The sequence below is a fragment of the Bison bison genome, unplaced genomic scaffold (genome assembly GCF_000754665.1).
Source record: "Bison bison bison isolate TAMUID 2011002044 unplaced genomic scaffold, Bison_UMD1.0 scf7180017864287, whole genome shotgun sequence".
Classification (NCBI taxonomy): domain Eukaryota; kingdom Metazoa; phylum Chordata; class Mammalia; order Artiodactyla; family Bovidae; genus Bison; species Bison bison.
The window spans coordinates 1771594-1790678 of record NW_011494859.1 but is presented as its reverse complement, the minus strand read 5'-3'; the positions used below and the strand labels follow the sequence as shown (position 1 = coordinate 1790678).

The window sequence follows — 19085 nt, the reverse complement described above, 5'->3', positions numbered from 1 at the left end:
ACTGATGCTAAAGCTGAAACTCCAATACTTTGGCCACCTCATGCGAACAGTTGACTCATTGGAAAAGACTCTGATGCTGGGAGGGATTGGGGGCAGGAGGAGAAGGGGACGACAGAGGATGAGATGGCTGGATGGCATCACCGACTCGATGGACATGAGTTTGGGTGAACTCTGGGAGTTGGTGATGGACAGGGAGGCCTGGCATGCTGCGATTCATGGGGTCACAAAGAGTTGGACACTGAGCGACTGAACTGACTGACTGACTGATAGTATTCTTGCCTGGAGAATCCCATGGACGGAGAAGCCTGGCAGAGTATAGCCCGTGGGGTCGCAGAGAGTTGGACACAACTCAAGGGACTTAGCACACATACACACAAGCTTACAGATGCCATTACCGAAGGGCAGAGGTGTCCACATTCTAACACTATTCTAGGGGTGGCTGAGTCAGTAACAGTTTAACTTCACTCTAAGTTCAAAACTCAAAGCTGTTGGCTTCCTGCACATGACAAAAGACAGCTTTAGACATTGTGCAATTGATGCTGTATTTCCTCTAGACAGGTTGGCAACCACCTATTAAACTTCTGTAATTCTAATTTCACACATGAGCCTATAACAAAGGCCAAAAGAACATTATTAATCGCACAAAATGGCCAGCCTTCTACTATTCCCTTGGCCCTGAAAGACCACCTGTCCTCTGAGGGCGACATAGAAAGGAAATCCTGCTCAGCACTGATGTCTCCTTCCAGCACTTCCTTCCTTGGGATGTTATGAAATACCATCGACTCATCAGTATTATCACCAGGCTATCACTACCACCAGCACTGGATCAAACACTTATTGAGCACTCTGTTCCAGAAATCATTCTAAGTACTCTTCACTTATCAATTCATTTAGTTCTGGCAACCTGATGATTTTGCCACAATATGTATCCCTGTTTTAAAGACGCGGGCACTGGTGCAAAGTGAGTTTAAGTGACCTGCCAAGGTCCCACAGCTCCTGTGTTCTGAGAACCCAGACAGTCCTGTCCCTGGAAGCTGAGCCACCTCGCTTCTTGACATCTTCTTTCCTACTAAACATGCACACATTAGCAGATGACATCCATAGACATTCTGTCTTTCGGGATATAAACATAAAACTATGCAGCTAAAAAAGAAAGAGTGGCTACCATGGCGTGAAAGACATTATCACGATGTAAATAGAAATGCCATTTCATCCTGCTAGGCTTCACATTTTATTAGCTTCTTCAACTGAAAATTATTTCAGACACCCTGTAAAACGAAATCTTATTCACATGCAGCACCACTGTGAGTTCTGAAAGCAGCTGGTGTGCGGGGACGAGTGTGACTCTGACAGCGGGACCAGGCTATGTCACAAGCAGGACCCGGGGGGTGGGTGCAGGGGTGTCCGCTGGGCCCGCCCTGCGCTCAGTCACGGCTCAGGCTTACGTGTGAGGAGCGCCGGCTACTTCTTACAATAACCCGAGGACGGAAGGACATACAGGCGTCCTCCTGCTGCAGCTGAGCAAATGTAGGAGGCACCTCAGATGAAAGAACACAATCAGGAGAAACACGGGAAGGAAGCGGTGAGGCTGGGGGTGCTCACCAGGGTCTCCTTTGCCCACCTCCTCAGTCATGAGCCCCCCTCACCCAGAAAAATCACATCTGACCAATCCAGTGGGCACAGCTTTTAACCCGATTTAAAATACAAGTAAGGACTTGACTTAATTTTTAGGTTTAATAGTTTAAATGATCAGTTCTTAGTAAAAGGACTGCTCCTAGCAAGTTACAGGAATCCAGCCAGATTAATACCTCCTCCTCAACAGATAAGGACAGAAACAAAAGATTTGTTAAATTTGCACATGCGCCAAGGCAGGGAGACCTAATATATCAGATGCGAAAATCAGGAGTCAAAGAGATACCCTGGAATAATGGAGCGCAGGCATGAAAGGTCACATTTAATACAGGTAACTATGAATCCTGCTCAGCACATAAAAAATCAATTGTGCAAGTGCAGAATGAGGGCAACATATCTTAAAGGAAGTTTCTGTTTATAGTGGCAGAAAGTAGATTAGTGACTACTGATCTCCAGCAGTGCAGGGGTGGAAAAAGTTTTCCTTTTCCAAGGAGACTTTTGGAAGTTAAGGAAATGTTCGTTATCTGGGTCATGGTGATAGTTTCGTGGATGTATGCATATATCAAAATCGGTATAATTGTACATGTAATTTAATGTGTGTGACTTTACTTTCAATAGGTGTAGCTTATTGCCAGACAATTAAATCTCATTACAGTGGTAATAAAATAATTCTTGTGCATCTGTGGATGGGGATGGGGGGGAGAAATAGGAATTTAACAGCTTGCAAACTTAGTAAAAATCTGCGACATGAAATGCCTGCCAACTTGGTGCAATTGTAGGCTCTGTAACAGGAATTCCACTCGAGGAAGACTGCTCACCTGGCAGATCATGTTCAGAGACCACAGATATCAGACAGAAAGACCGAAGGTGTCCAGGGTGACCCACAGCAGGAGAGGGACTAAAGGCCACGCTCAGAAGGAAGGGCCGTGGGAGCCAGGATGCTCAGCCAGAGTGGGGGAGGGGCCACCACGGGTAAGAAAATGCTGGCTATCCTGCACAGCCACACAGGACAGAGGTCAGACCCCCCTGTCCAACTCTTTGCAGCCCCATGGACTGTATGTAGCCCACCAGGTTCCTCTGTCCATGGGATTCTCCAGGCAAGAATACTGGAGTGGGTTGCTGTTCCCTTCTCCAGGGTATGTTCCATACTCAGGGATCGAACCCAGGTCTCCCACACTGCAAGCAGATTCTACCATCTGAGCCACCAGGGAAGCCCTCAGACCCCCCGGGTGAAGGCAATCAGAGAGCAGCAGAGTGCGGTGTGATGGCAAGATTCCGACAGTAGAAACCGTTAGAAATGGAACACATTTCTTGAGAGACAGAGCCACCTGGACTGGGAGTGGTCAAGCAGCACCCAAAGGACTAGTTGCCGGGATGTGGTCTCCCGCATCCCCGTGTCTTAGCCAATTGCTACCTGATGCTGGGAAAGATTGAGGGCAGAAGAAGAGGGCGTCAGAAGATGAGACGGCTAGATGGCATCAGTGATGCATTGGACACAAACTTGGGCAAACTCCAGGAGATGGTGAGAGACAGGGAGGCCTGGGATGCTGCAGTCCATGAGGTCACAGAGAGTCGGACACAACCGGGCAACTGAACGATGACAACAGCCAGACGACTGCAGACCCTCTCCTTCTACGGCACTGTGTTCCCCAGGTAAGGTAAAAAGTGATTACTAGTAACACGTCTTTCAGCTCTATGATTTTTGATTTGAGACTTAACTATTAGTAACATTCATGACCTCTGCAGTGTCACGGAAGTTAGACAAAGGAAACGGTCCTGTCCTATTCTTTAAAAAAAACTTTTTTGGATGTGGACCATTTTTAGAGTCTTTATTAAATCTGTTACCATACTGCTTCTGTTTTATGTTTTGGTTTTTTGACAGGAGCCATGTGGGCCCTTATGCCCCGACCAGGGATTGAACCCGCATGCCCTGCACGGGAAGGCGAGGTCCCGACCACTGGACCGCCAGGGAAGTTCCCAGTTCCACTCTTCTTGAAATTGCCGATTTTAAAAGGAGATAACAATATACATTTACTATCCATTGCTTTTAACATATGGATGTTATAATTAGCCATATTCACTGCATACTGAACTTTCCCCTATATTTAAGTCTAAAATACATAACTAGAATTTTAAACGGGATAGGCAGAAATATAAAGAAACTATACAATCCAAGAGATTATAAAGGATCAAAATAATGCTGTGGACCTTAGTGCTGGGAACTGTGGGGAGGGACAGGAATGTGTCCAGACGTGGGTGGGCGGGAGGGGAAGGAGAGCAGATGAGGGGAGTAGGGAAGAATAGCTGCAGGGGAAGAGCCCAGGGAAGACAGCACCCCGGGAAGAATCTCAATAGAGGGAACGACTCAGGGCAAGTTCTAGAAATCAGCAATAGTACTCGACAGGAGCATGGAAGTCACTGCTGTGTTCAGTCATCTCGAACATCTCCTATACCTTGTCCTAAAGCAACCTAGTCCTGACGAGTCCTGACTTGAAATCATAATGAATGGGAAGGAAAGAAAAACTGCACCCAAAAGTCAGGGCTGAATGAAATCATGGTTTCAAGACTTTACTGTAAAAATCCAGCACGTCATTGTTCCCTAACTACTGACCTCCCCAGCAATACCGTCGCTCGCTGTATTTAACAGCAGCTGAGGAAGCTGTCTTGTCAGCTTTAACATCAGCACCCTCGTATTTTTAACTTTTTATTTTGTATTGGGGCATAGCCGACTAACACTGCTGTGAGAGATGCAGGTGGACGGCAAAGGGGCTCAGCCACACGTACACATGTATCCATTCTCCCCCAAACTCCTCTCCCATCCAGACTGCCACACCCCCAATTTTTATAGTGTTCAACAACTTTTAAAGGTTCCTCATGACCTCTCGCAGGTCCAAGTCTCTCTCTGAGGCAGGGCCACTGTTCTCCTTAAAGAGTGAAGACGCTGAGACCTTCAGGCCCAAAGGGTCTGTGCGTGGACACACAGCGGGTGGGAGACACGTCACCAGGGACAGACCCCGGACACTCCTGTACAGCGAACACCTTACAGAGAAACGAAACCTGGCTCTCATCACTGAAAACATGAAGCTTGATTAGGAAGTACTCGACATCCCAAACTTCTCCAAACTATACAGCCCAGAATAATAAACCCCCTTATATCAAAAAGGAAGGAAGAAACTGACATCATCCTACTTCAAACTGGATCTCAAAGCAAAGTGTGAATTTAGGTCACCTATGTGCAGTTCCTTTTAAAAATTTTTCCCCCAAAGATCCAAATTCCACAAAGTCTGCAGCCTAAAAGAGATCCTGAAGTGTCCTGAGTCCGTTCTTGGGTGTCCCAGAGCATTCCACCTTAATGATCAGGAAGATAAAGCCATTAGTTCTATTGTTTTCTTTTTTTGTGGGGGGGACCTCAGAAGATGGAAAATGTACAGTGTCCTCTCCCTTCTACAGCACATTTCCACACTCAGAACTTCTCTGGGAGTGCTCCCATGGTGGGGTGGGGGGTTGTCCATTGGCTGCCCCAGGTGTACTGAGTGGGATGTCCCCTCCCAGGACCCCAGGAGCACCCCATTCCATCTTCCACTATTAGTCACAGCCTGTAGCATAGCAGAACCAGATGGACCTGTGTGAGCTCTATGAGCAAATGAATTTGCTTCGCACTGTCCCTACTTTCTTTCAGAAAAGAGCACAAAACCTCAAGAAAAGGATCAGACCTGGGCAGCAGAGTAAGAGGGCCAGGCCCCACTAGCAGAGCTAGAAAATACACCAAGACTCATCTCACTCTGGAATTTAGACTCTCGTGAACCCTCGAGGGAAAAGGTCTATCCCTTAGCCCTCATGGCCCCGAGGACCACAGCCTGCTCTGCTCTGGGAAGACTACAGAAGAAGTCTGTAGAAGTCTGGGAAGACTACAGAAGACTACTGGAAGAAGTCGCAGGCCCCGCTGACGGAGGGAGTATAGCTTCTCCACTGGTACAAAGGGCTTCGGGGAACACAGACTGGGTCTGAATTCCAGCTTCACCATCTACTGCCATTCATTACACAGAGGTCATTTAAATAGGCAAGGCATTTCTGCAAGAATCTAAGCTCCTCACAAGAAGGTCTTCTCATCCTTGGAAATGGTATCAGAACAGGGAGAAAAGCAAGAGATTTTGAAATAGGGCCCATAAGAGAAACATCACTCTTTGAATATCCCTGGTGTCATATTATCTTTTTAATCTAACAAGCTCTAGAATGTCTCCATTGCTTGAAGCCAGCATTTCCCAAAGAGTCCTTGAGATAATCTTTGAAAACAGTTTTGTGTCTAAATATGATTTGCAAACCCAGCATAAAGCATCTCCATCTTGGAGACTCAGAAAGCATGTCAACATAGCTGCTCTGAAAGCCCCTGCCTTGAAGGCAGATGTTTCACTTGATTAATCCAGGGTTTCCTAAACTCAACTGACCATCTCTGTACCCTCTGTTAATAGAACACACTTTTCTGCCAAAGTTCACCCAGCTTTCCGGTTCCTCCCCAGTCCGGTCACCCTGTCTCTTAGCTGTATAGTCCACACCAACCCCAGACGCACTTATCACATAGGTTAAGCTTTCCTGGGCACTGTCCCCTGACCATGCCTTTTGTGAAAAATAGCTTTTTTGAGATATAATTCACAGAACACACATTCACCCATTTAAAGTACACAATTCAATGGGTTTCAGTGCATTTGCAGAGCTGTGCATCCATCCACGCAATCAATTACAGAAAATTTTCATCACCAGCCCCACCACCACTAAAAACAAAACCAAAAAAAATACTGGTCAGCAATCACTTCCCATTCCCCCTCAAACCTCCAGCTCTGGGCAAACACTAATCTACCTCTCTCTCTATATTTGTCCATTCTGGACACTTCATGTAAGTGGACTCACACACTCTGTTCTTTCATGTCTGGCTTCTTTCACTGAGCATGTTTTCAAGGTTCATCCCTGTGGTACCAAGTACCACATCTTGTTCCTTTCTGTGTGCCATATTCCACTGTATGGACATAACCATATTTTATTTACTGATTGATTGGTTGATGGATTTTTAGGTTTTTTTCTTCTACCTTTCGGCTACTGTGAACAATTCTATGGGAACATTCTATTAAATATGAATGTCTGTGGGTAAGTTTCTGTGTGAATATGTTTTCATTTCTCTTGGAATGTGTTTTCATATCTAAGAACAGAATGGCTGAGTCATGTGATAACACTGTCAAACTTTTGAAGAACTGCCAGACTATTTTGCAAAGCAGCTGCACCATCTTACATTCCCACTAGCAGTGTATCAGGATTCTAACGTCTCCACATCCTTGCCAACACCTGTGAAGTCTTTGCCTACAAACGTCCTAAGGGGTGTGAAGCATATGTGGCTGTGGCTTTGTGATTACGCGCTCTAGTTTTATGGTTTTCTGCTTTTTGATGCCACACTGCTGGGGGAATGATCACTCTATTCCACCCACCTAGAGGTCTGCATCTCACCCTACATACCCGACCAATTCATCAAGATCCACCCTCAGCGCTACAGTTTCTTGGACCAGATATGACAGTCATCCCCAAACTCAATTCAAACGACCCTGAGCGTGACTTCGGTTTATACTTCCTGCAGTTACAGGCTTTTTGGTCTACTGTGTCCTCTCTCTCCAAAAAGACTGTGAGCGACTTAAGAAGTGAGGAGAGGTCTCACATTTCTTAGTTTCCACTTAGGAAGGAGCCTGTCAAATCACTGATACTTTACAAATGTTTGCTGATATGATTTAACCCAGGAGCTGAGGCTAGAATCAGGGGAGGTAAAAGTGAGAGAAAGGGCATTTTGGATCATGAACAAGGGAGGAGCAGAAATAAAGCAGTGGGCAGTCCATTTCTCATGGGTTAGAAGGCAGAATTCACTAGTTTGATGTTTCATGTTACTTCAGCCTTTTTATTCACTGGGAGTCTCCATGTACTCCCAAGCCTAGTCTGAGGTCAACAAGGACAGGGATGCTGAACCAATCATCTTATTATTGTGTCTCCTCATCCTTTCCAGCACAAGACTCTGCAGGAACTCTTGGGATGGGGATGAAGGTCTGGATTTATCCCTTCGAGCTTTAACAGACTTTCCTCATACGCTCAAAGCATCGCGAGTTGGAGAGACCCAGAGTGAACCACATCAAGAAAGAAAATCCAGTCCACAGTGAATCATGAGAAAGAACTGCTGAGTCCAAGGCCAACTGAGTCACGTCAGCGCGGGCTGGGCGTCGTTACGTTAGCTGCTTGTACCCTTAGTCACCCAGCTGTTGTGGAGGCTCAGATTCAAAGCACACTGTGTTAGACCACAGCGACTTGATCCACATAACAACCTCTTCAGCAACTTACTGATGAGTCAGGAAGCACACCACACAGTTGGCAGACGAATTGTAAAATGAGTGTGTTTAGTATTCAAAGTTGACAGTGAAGGCACAGAACGGAAATACAGCAAAAACCGTCCCTGCGTCAGACCACTGAGTCTCCCTCTTTCCCTGCAAAGATTCTGCTGGGGCTTCTAATACGCCCCTTGAATCAATAGCAGAAACCCTGAGCTGCTGACAACGGAACTTATTCAAAAATAGCTCTCTCCCCCGAGCCACGTGTGCTGGCCTTATACTTCTTATGCACGTTCATGAGCAAAAATTGCACAAGAATTTCAGCAGCATTATTTTCTACACCCTGGGACTTGGTGGGTAAAACGATTATAAACCTTAAGACCTTAAAGAAAACCCTTAATGAAGCAACTTTTTGTCCACCTTTAACATCCAAACCCCTTAATCATCAAATTCACTCCCCTCAGCAAGATCATATCACTGCCACCCTGGATGCCCACCCCGTCCCTTCCCACTAATGGGCATGAAAAAGGACCCAAACAAGTGAAATAAGCTGAGAGCAGCATAACCGTGTGCACAGCTTCAGGTTCGGAAAGGAAGAATGGAGGCATTCAGTCAAGAGGGTCTACAAGCTGGAGGCAAGAGGGTTCTCAAAGCTGTAGGGGAGCCTCAAGAAGTCTGATGAAGAGCTGTATGGCAGAAACCAACACGACATTGTAATTCTCCTCCAATTAAAAAATTAAAAAAGAAAAACCAACTTCTGATACATCTAAGTGCAACTGGCTAGGAGAGCAAAATGGGATGAAAACTAATATCAAGGGCATGCATGAGAGGACAGTCTCAAGGAGCTGGCGGAACCTGTAGCATGGGAGGAGTCGTCAGAACCAGGCCATGGTCGCCTTCCATTCTAGAACCACAGGGAACCATCTGTAATGCAGTAAGGATCGTCTTCTTCACATGAAGCAAATGAGGACTCAGCGTAAGTGCTTCTCCCAAGACACCGAAGCCTGTCCAGACCCCAGGTCCTTCCACTGTGCACACACTTGAGTGGGGCCACGCGCTGTGTCACACCACCCCTCACTCTTCCCCGCCACGTGATACGACCCTGAGCACACTTCAGTCTGCAGCATGTGCCTTAATGGCTTACCAAGCTAAGTGACTCCTGGTCACGCCTAGAACGTAGTATGTGGTCTTTTTATGACATTAGAGAGGTCAAAGGCCATGACCATTTTAGCTCCACAATCTATCACATTCTGGAGAAATGAAACAGCTGTAGATCATTCTACTTATTATATTGTTCTGTTCTCTGATCACTGCTTATATTGAATATGGTCATTGTGTTTCTATGAGGAAGCAGATCTTTCACATACCGATCTCCACAGCCAGCAACAAAACATTATAAACTAGTAAGGAAGCTTACAGAACAGTTTTTCCTCATGGAAACTTTCACTGGGCTGAAAATTGTACTCTGACATCTACAGCAGCACAGACCATCTTAAATGGGATTCTCGCTTGCTCCTCTCTACACAGCCCTGCTCCCCACAAAACACTCCTGCTTTTCCTGCTAGCTCTGTAAGATGTTCTCTAGAGGGGACAAGAAAAACTGAGCTGAAAGGATCCAGCATTTTACTGTTAACTGGAAAATGCATTTCCACCAAAACTTTGGTAAAACTATCTTTCCCTATACTATACCTTGACAGTTCAAGAACAGCAGCGTGGTGGTAAATTTTGTGTGTCAGCTTGGCTAGGCCACAGTTTCCAGACATTTGGCCAAACGCTAGTCTGGATACTGCTATAAAGGTGTTTTGTTTTTGTTTTCTCTTTTGAGATGAAATTAACATTTACATCAGTAGACATTGAGAAAAGCAGATCACTCTTCATAATGTGGGTGGGCCTCATCCAATCAGTAGAAGGTCATAAGAGAAAAAACTCTGACATCCCCACCAAAGAGAATTCTGCCAATAGACTGCCTTCAGACTCAAAATCTTGTATGATCTTTTCCCTGGATCTCCAACCTGCCAGCCTAATCCTGCAGATTTTGGACATGCCAACCCCCAACAGCTGCACAAGCCGATTTCTTAAAATAAAAACCTTTCTCTTTACACACACACACACACACTCTCGAACCCTGACTCATACACTCACCTAGCCTATTTTCTGATGAAACAGACCTGTGCCTATCTCTCTGAGTTAGAAAAGAAGAGCAAAATGAGATCCGCTTACGTGCCTAAACAGAACACCACTTCCAGGCTAAAAATCTGAAACCACTACGCATTACTGCCGATTTGAAGCTTCTATTTCTGCCCCAAATGCCTGGCACTTTAAGAAGTTGTCAGAGTCTTGGTTCTTTCAAAACGGAGCCTTCAGTGAGATCTGTAAAATGAATGTGATGGTATAAAATGGATTCATCACACCTGGAGAAGAGGCGAGACGGCCAAAAGAAAGTCACAGAGAGACGAGACACAAGGCATTAACTGCACTGCTCATCAGAGTCTAAGGAGCCCCTGCTCTCCAAGCCCAGGCTCAGGTTCACAAGAATAAGATGAAGACTTGAGGAAATGTGATTAAGAAAAGAACCCGAGGTTGATTTGGTTTCCAAAACACTTCAAACCCAGAATCACCACTGAGAAAAAACAGCCCAAGAAGGTGGACACTCCCCTTTCCACCCTCTGACGACCCAGGAGGACTTCCTGGCTAAGGTTATTCTTACCTGGCCATCTGCTTGTAGGCTTCCTCTGCCACAGCAAAGATGTGGGGGTCCATATCCCCCATGTTCTGGCCACTGTAGGCATAGATGACATCTTGACCGTAGATTGGCAACTGATCATAAGGATTAATGGCAACAAGCACAATCCCTGTGAATAGACAGTGTGGTCAGATTCTTATAGCATGGCAGCCTCCTGACATGAGCTTTGTTTTAACACTTTTTACTTTGTATTGGAGTATAGCTGATTAACAATGTTGTGATATTTTCACGTGAACAGCAAAGGGACTCAGCCATACATACATACATGTGTGTTCATTCTCCCCCAACTTCCCCTCCCAACCAGGCTGCCACATAACATTGAGCAAAGTTCCATGTGCTATACAGTAGGTCCTTGTTGGTTATCCATTTAAGATATAGCAATGTGTATATGTTGACCCCAAATTCCCTAAATATCCCTTCCCTGCATCCTTCATCCTGACAACCATAAGTTCATTCTCTAAGTCTGTGAGTCCTTTCTGGTTTGTAAGTTCATTTGTATCAGTTCTTTTCAGATTCCACATATAAGGGATGTCACATGATACTTCTCCTCTGACTTTCTTCACTCAGTATGACAATCTCTAGGTCCATTCATGTTGCTGCAAATGGCATTACTTCACTCTTTTAAATGGATGAGTAGTATTTCATTGTATATACTTACCACATCTTTATTCATTCCTCTGTTGATGGACATCTAGGTTGCTTCCACGTCTGTAAACATACTGTAAAAATACTGTAAACAGTGCTGCAATGGACACTGGGATGCATGTATCCTTCCGGATCATATTTTTCTCTGGATATAAGCCCAGGAGTGGGGTTGCAGGGTTATATGGTAGCTCTGTTTTTAGTTCCTTAAAAAGAACCTCCATCTATTCTCCATAGCGGCTGTACCAATTTACGTTCCCACCAACAGTGTAGGAGAGTGTCCTTCTCTCCACGCCCTTTCCAGCATTTACCATTTGGGGTTTTTGTCATGATAGCCATTCTGGCTGGTATGAGGTGGTATCTCATTGCAGTTTTGATTTGCATTTCACTAATAATTACCGATGTTGAGCATCTTTTCGTGTGCCTCTTGGCCATCTGTATGTCTTCTTTAGAGAAAAGTCTATTTAGGTCTTATCATTTGTTGATTGGATTGTTTTGATGCTGGTAAGCAACAAAAGCTGTTTGTAAATTTTACAGACTAATCCCTTGCCAGTCACATCACTGGCAAATATTTTCTCCCAATCTGTGGGTTGTCTTTTTGTTTTGTTTACTGTTTCCTTTGGTATGCAAAAGCTTTTTCAGTTTAAGTAGGCCCCATTTGTTTAATTTTGTTTTTATTTCCATTATTCTGGGAGATGAATTGAAAAAGATATTGCTGCGATTTACATCTGAGCATGTCCTGCCTATGTTTTCCTCTAAGAGTTTTATGTCTAGTCTCACATTTAGGTCTTTAATCCATTTTAAGCTTATTTTTGTGTATGTGGTGTTAAATAATCTAATTTTTATTTTTTTACATGTAGCTGTCCAGTTTTTCTAGCACTCCTTGTTGAAGAGACTGCTTTTCCAATACTGTGTAGTCTTGTCTCCTTTGTCATAGATTAACTGACCATAGGTGCATGAGTTTATCTCTGGGCTTTCCATCCTATTCCACTGATCTATATTTCTGGGCTTTCCATCCTATTCCACTGAGCTACATTTCTAGTTTTGCGCTAGTTCCATACTGTTTTGATGACTGCAGCTTTATAGTATAGTCTGAAATCAGAAAGACTGATTCCTCCAGCTCCATTTTTCTTTCTTAAGATTGCCTTGGCTATTCTGGATCTTTTGTGACTTCATACAAATTTTAAGATTTTTTATTCTAGTTCTGTGAAAAATGCCATTAGTAATTTGATAGGGGTTGTACTGAATCTGTAGATTGTCTTGGGTAGTATACTGACATGAGTTTTAAAGGTCCCTGTTCACTTAAGAAGACAAGATGAACAGGATGGGTCTTAACCAATCACTCAACTAAATCAAGATGTATCAAGTGTTTATCAAGCACTCTGCTAGGCTCTAGTGGAGAAAAGAAGGACAGGTCAGGCCTCTCTTCAAACACCCTGGAGCATGGAATAAACACATATGCATGGGCGTACACACACACACGCAGACACACAAATGCTCAACAAACTGAATTCATAAAATAGATGTGTACAAAGTGCTATAGGATCAGAAAAAGATAGTACTGAACCCTGCCAAGAGGTGTGAGGCTTAAAAAAAAATCTCAGAACTAAAATCTTTAAAAGAGACTGTTAAATTTCTCATCTGTATATGGGATATCTTAACTACAATACAAACAACTTTTGAATGGGAAATATGATTACACATCTTAATGTCAAATCTTGGCTCATTATTGTGTGTGACTTTGCCAATTCCTTAACTTCTGAGTGTCTTAGCTTCATGGACTGCAAAATGGGGATGATAATTGCATTTCCCTGGTTATCCTGAGGGTAAAATGATTCATAGAGAGCAATTCAGACCAGCATCTTGCATAGTAAGCACTGAGTCAGCTATTTTTTTTTATTATCTCACATCATATTATACCATGTATTATCTTTCATTTTACCACTTTTTCCATCCTGTGTTCCCAAAAGGACACAATTAAAAGATGGACTCAATACATACACGTTGAATGAAGAGTTGTCAAGTCCTTTAACCCTTCAGATCTTTTATAGAAGGACAAGATAAACTGATATTTGAGAATGTGAAAAGAGTTAAAAAAAAAAATTCAATGCTGAAGATAAGACAAACGCATGCCCTTTTCTTTCACATAAAGAAGATTCTGGATCTCAAGGGACCCATGGACACATATAAAAAATGTGAACGTTTCCAGTCCTTTGGGAAAGAGAAGGCAGGAATGGAAAGGGTCACTGCCAAGACAGGAGAGCTCTGCCATTGGGCTCCCTTTGGTTGTTTGAGAAGAAGCACAGTCAAGAGAATGATAAGACAAACTATAGACACATCTGATAAAGGACTGCTACCCAAAATATACAGTGAAAAAAGTGAAAGTGAAAGTCACTCAGTCCTGTCCTACTCTGTGACCCCGTGGACTATACAGTCCATGGAATTCTAAATATACAAAGAACTCTTAAAATCTAACAATAAGGAAATGAACCATCTGATTTAAAAAGGGGCAAAAGACCTAAACAAACACCTCACCAAAGAAGATACAGAGATGGGAAACAAGAAGGGGAAGAAGATGCTCCACACCTAAGTCATTGGGGAAATGCCAATTAAGACACCAGTGAGGTAATACCACACCCCTATTAGCATAGCCAAAATCCTGAACACTGATAACACCAAATGCGGAGAGGATAAGGAGCAAAGGAAACTCTTATTTCATCACTGGTGGCAATGCAAAAGGGCACAGCCACTTTGGAAGTTTCTTATGAAACTAAACATAATCTTATCATATAAACAAGTAATCATACTCAATGGTATTTATCCAAAGGAATAGAAAATATATTCACACAAAAACTTGTACATGGATGTTTATAACAGCTATATTCATAATTTCCAAACTTGAAGCAACTAACATGATCTACAATAGGTGAATGGATAAATTATGGTACATTAAACAATGAGATATTCGTGTCATGATGGAATATTATGCAGCCATTAAAAAGAATGAAATAATATTTGCGGCAACATGGACGGACCTAGAAATTGTCATGTTAAGTGAAGTAGGTCAAAGACAAATATGATATTGCTTATGAACAGAATCTGGGGAAAAGTATACAAATGAACTTATTTGTGAAGCAGAGAACAAACTTAAGGTTACCAGGGGGTAAGGCTAGTGTAGGTAGTTAGGGAGTTTGGGATTGACATATACAGAAGCTATAATCAAAATGGATAACCAACAAGGACCTACTGTATATATAGCACAGGGAACTCTGTTCAATATTACATAACAATCTAAATGGGGAAAGAATTTTAAAAGAATAGACACAGGTATATGTATAACTGATATAATTGGGGCTTCCCTGGCGGCTCAGACAGTAAAGTGTCTGCCTGCAATGTGGGAGATCTGGGTTCAATCCCTGGGTCAGGAAGATCCCCTGGAGAAGGGAATGGCAACCCACTCCAGTATTCTTGCCTGAAAATCCCATGGACGGAGGAGCCTGGTAGGTTACAATCCACAGGGTGGCAAAAAGTTGGACACGACTGAGCGACTTCACATTCATATAAGTGATATAACTGGGGCTTCCCTGGTGGCTCAGCTGGTAAAGAAGCTTCCTGCAATGCAGGAGACCTGGGTTCAATCCCTGGGTTGGGAAGATCCCCTGGAGAAGGGAGCGGCAACCCACTCCAGTATTCTGGCCTGAAGAACTCCAAGGACTGTACAGTTCATGGGGTGACAAAAGTCAGACACGACTGAGTGACTTCCAGTTTATATGTATAACTGAATCACTCTGTTGCATACCTGAAACTAACACAACACTGTTAATCATCTATACTGATATAAAAATAAAAAGGTAAAAAAAAAAAATCCAAGCCTGCCATACACTTGCAGCAGTGCACTCAGCAGAGGGAGCAGAGGCCTGAGCCAGGACCCTGGGATGGATTTACTGCCTTCCTACTGACTCCAGGGCTGCGCCTGAGCCATCAAGCCACATGGTGTGGCCCACTTCTTCCCTGGTTGAGCTTTCACACCAATCCTTCCAAAGAGATGTACAGCCGCCTAACTAAGCCACGTGCACTGATTGCAAACTTTCAAGTGAGAGGTACTTATTAATATAAAAGAGAATGAAAGTAGGATTCTTAACCGTTGGAGTTTAACACGTAAAGTCTAAAGATTGGAAGCACATTCAAACACACACAGCCAATAGATACCCCCTACTTACCACAGTAAGTGTAGATATGGTTGGACTCCAGGAAGCGGACTTTTAAATTATGCAAAACTGCAGGCTCATGGAGATAGCTAAGGGCAGTTAGGTCATTTTCTCCCACCAGGATATCTGGATTCCGCAGGAAGGGAAGTTGGTTGTTTTGGACATCGATGGGGTACTCCTGAATCTAAGGAAAGGCAAGTGACAGACACAAAAGGCACAGTCATGAATCTTTTAGCCTGGATTCAATGCCCGGTCTTGTCGTCTAGGACCACTACCCATTATGATCATAAATGAAGATAAATGTTTTAAAGAAAGCAAGCTGAACAAAAATTCCTGTGTTGCCATAAGAGACCAGTCCAGATAGAAAATTTGCAGAAAACATAATCTCAGTGTATCAAGTGAATGGCACGAGAAATTCAGGAAGGACAGGTAGATTCAATAAGGTGTTGTTCTGCTTATCAATGCAAAAATACTTACTGAGGCTTTAATTCCATTGCAATAGGAGTGCTGGTCTTTCTCCTATGCAGGAAAGCTTCTTTGGTCTGCCCCATTTAATGCTGGCGCTTCCTTACCCTTTCTCCCATCATCCAGCTCATTCTCTTTGTTTATTATCTTGCAACTAGCCAACTGCTCTCCATGAATTTCATTCAAGTTGTTCACATGTTTTTTCCCAACCTAACTGCTAGCTATTTTAGGGCACTAACTATACTTTGATCTAAAGTATAGTAAGACTTTGATGGGTGTGCATGGGTGTGTGTGTCTGTGATTAGGGATGTGTGATTATGCATCTGAAGGTCAAATCTCAAATGCAACGTGCCACCCTTGTACTCAGCATGCACAGTATTGTGTGTGCTCAGTCGCTCAGGCGTGTCTGACTCTGTGCGACCCCATGGACTGTAGCCCGCCAGGCTCCTCTGTCCATGGGATTCTCCAGGCAAGAACACTGGAGTGGGTTGCCATTTCCTTCTCCAGGGGATCTTTCTGACCCAGGGATCTAACTGGGGTCTCCTGCATCGAAGGTGGATTCTTTACCCACTGAGCTATGAGGGAAGCCTATGCACTGCACTTGGACTACATAAATATTCAAAATATGTTTAGGGACAGGATGTTTAACTGATTACATGTACACATGTAATCAACACAAAGATGTAACTAATAAAAGGAAGTGTTCTTTAGCATTTAAACAGGAGGAACATGGCTGCTGCTTACCATGTTTTATCAGAGTGTTAAGTTTCTTATGGTGTTCTTAAAAATCATCTGAGACCTTGCAAAAAGAGTTTCCTCAACACAGCTTATTTTCAGGAGCTCTTGGGTGGGTTCAAGAACATCAATTGTTAAAAATCCCCATGTAATTCTGATCAGGTGGTCTATGAATCACATGTTAAGAATCACTAGTCTTTACAAGTCTTTCAGGAAATTCTATAGATATAGCCTCAATTACTGGGATAACAGTTAATTTCTAAAAGAATATGAATATCAGTGCTCTCTCCTGCCCCACTTTGAGACTTGTACTATCAGATACTAAGGTACATTATTAAAGCTACTATGATATTGGCTTAAATTAAACTACTAATGGTGTTAAAAGAAGCAGATAATTGAAACATAACACCAGATCCAGAAATAAATACAAGCACATATGGGTAAAATTTATTCATAACATTAAAATAGCAAATAAATGGATAAAAGATTTTTCAGTAGTAGGAGGTAAACTTGCAGCCATTTAGGAAAAAAAATTGAGTCAAAGTTCCATTCTTCCCCATATTAAATAAATATTAGATGGGGAAAAAAATAAAAATTAAAATCAAAAAGAAAAATAAAACCAATAAGAAAATGCGGGTAAATCTTCACAAAAGCTTTGAAAGAAAGTATCTTTAAAGGGTAATACAAAAGCCAGAACAATGAAGGAAACTATTCATTAATTTGACTACAATCTAAAACTTTAAAACCATCATAAAATACACCACAGGCTAGGCTAAGTCGCTTCAGTCATGTCCCACTCTTTGCAACCCTATGGACCGTAGCCCGCCAGGCTCCTCTGTCCATGGGGTTCTCCCAGCAAGAACACTGGAGTGGGTTGTCATGCCCTCCTCCAGGGGATCTTCCCAACCAGGGACTGAACCCACGTCTGCTATGTCTCCTGCACTGGCAGGCAGGTTCTTTACCATTAGCATCACCTGGGAAGCGCTTAAAACACACACCATGTGCAGGGGAAACTGAGAGAAGGGGACAGTTATTCTGCATTATTTAAGGAACTAACATCCTTAATAATCAAAGTTATAAGAAATTAAAAAGAAAACCAATACTCCAACAGAAAATTGGGCACAGAATACAAGTCACAAAGAATTACTAATGGATAATATACAAAGAACTATTCAGCTTTACCAACAGTGAGAGAGAAGCAAATAAAAGATTATTTAGAGCCACTATCCATCAAGTAAGCAAAGGTATGAAAACTGACAGGACCTCAACCTGGAAGGGTGTGGGCAAAAGGGCTCAGACTGATTTAACCTTTCTGGAGGGCAGCTGGCAACGCTTTATCACAATTTTTCATAAATATTCTTCGCCACCAGGAGACAATCTTACAAATGATCAAAGATATCAACTCCCGAAGCTATAAATATGAAAGTAAAGCACAACACGGACCTGTATTTACAGTCAGGGAGCTGCCAGAGCATTCTGCTGCACCTAACAAAAGGCACGTTATCGAATGAAATCTATAATAGGATTCCAGTGATTTTAAACTATATATTAAAGTCTATCTGGAGAAGGAAATGGCAACCCACTCCAGTATTCTTGCCTGGGGAATCCCATGGACAGATGAGTCTGGCGGGCTACAGTCCATGGAGCAGCAAAGAGTTGGACACGACTGAGTAAATAATGGAAGTCTAGTTGGAATAATATCCCCACAAAATATCAATGGTTATCTGTGTTAGGTTTTCTTTTGTACAGTTTCCTGTTATTGGATTTTTTAAATTTATTTTTTAATTGAAGGATAATTGCTTTACAGAATTGTGTTGTTGTTGTTCATGTTTCAGTCACCCTATGACCAACCTAGTTTAGTTCAGTTCAGTCACTCGGTTGTGTCCGGTTCTTTGTGACCCCACAGACTGTAGCACGCCAGGCCTCCCTGTCCATCACCAACTCTGGGAGCTTGCTCAGACTCATGTCCATTGAGTCGGTGATGCCATCCAACCATCTCATCCTCTGTCGTCCCCTTCTCCTCCTGCCTTCAATCTTTCCCAGCATCAGGGTCTTTTCCAATGAGTCAGTTCTTCACATCAGGTGGCCAAAGTATTGGAGTTTCAGCTTCAGCATCAGTCCTTCCAATGAATATTCAGGGTTGATTTCTTTTAGGATTGACTGGTTTGATCTCCTTGCAGTCCAAGGGACCCTCAAGAGTCTTCTCCAACACCACAGTTCAAAAGCATCAATTCTTTGGCGCTCAGCCTTCTTTATGGTCCAACTCTCACATCCATACAAGACTACTGGAAAAACTATAGCTTTGAC

General features: G+C 43.2%; 1 protein-coding gene across 1 annotated transcript in view; it reads right to left on the bottom strand.

The window, feature by feature from the left end:
• The window catches only part of MYO5B (myosin VB), a 200438-nt gene that overhangs the window by 168614 nt on the left and 12739 nt on the right, over positions 1 to 19085 (bottom strand). Inside the window, exons 3-4 of the mRNA XM_010849816.1 lie at positions 15591 to 15762; positions 10693 to 10837 (exon numbers count right to left, since the gene is read on the bottom strand). Of these exons, the coding sequence (XP_010848118.1) occupies positions 10693 to 10837; positions 15591 to 15762 (317 nt within the window). The remainder of the gene's footprint in view (positions 1 to 10692; positions 10838 to 15590; positions 15763 to 19085) is intronic.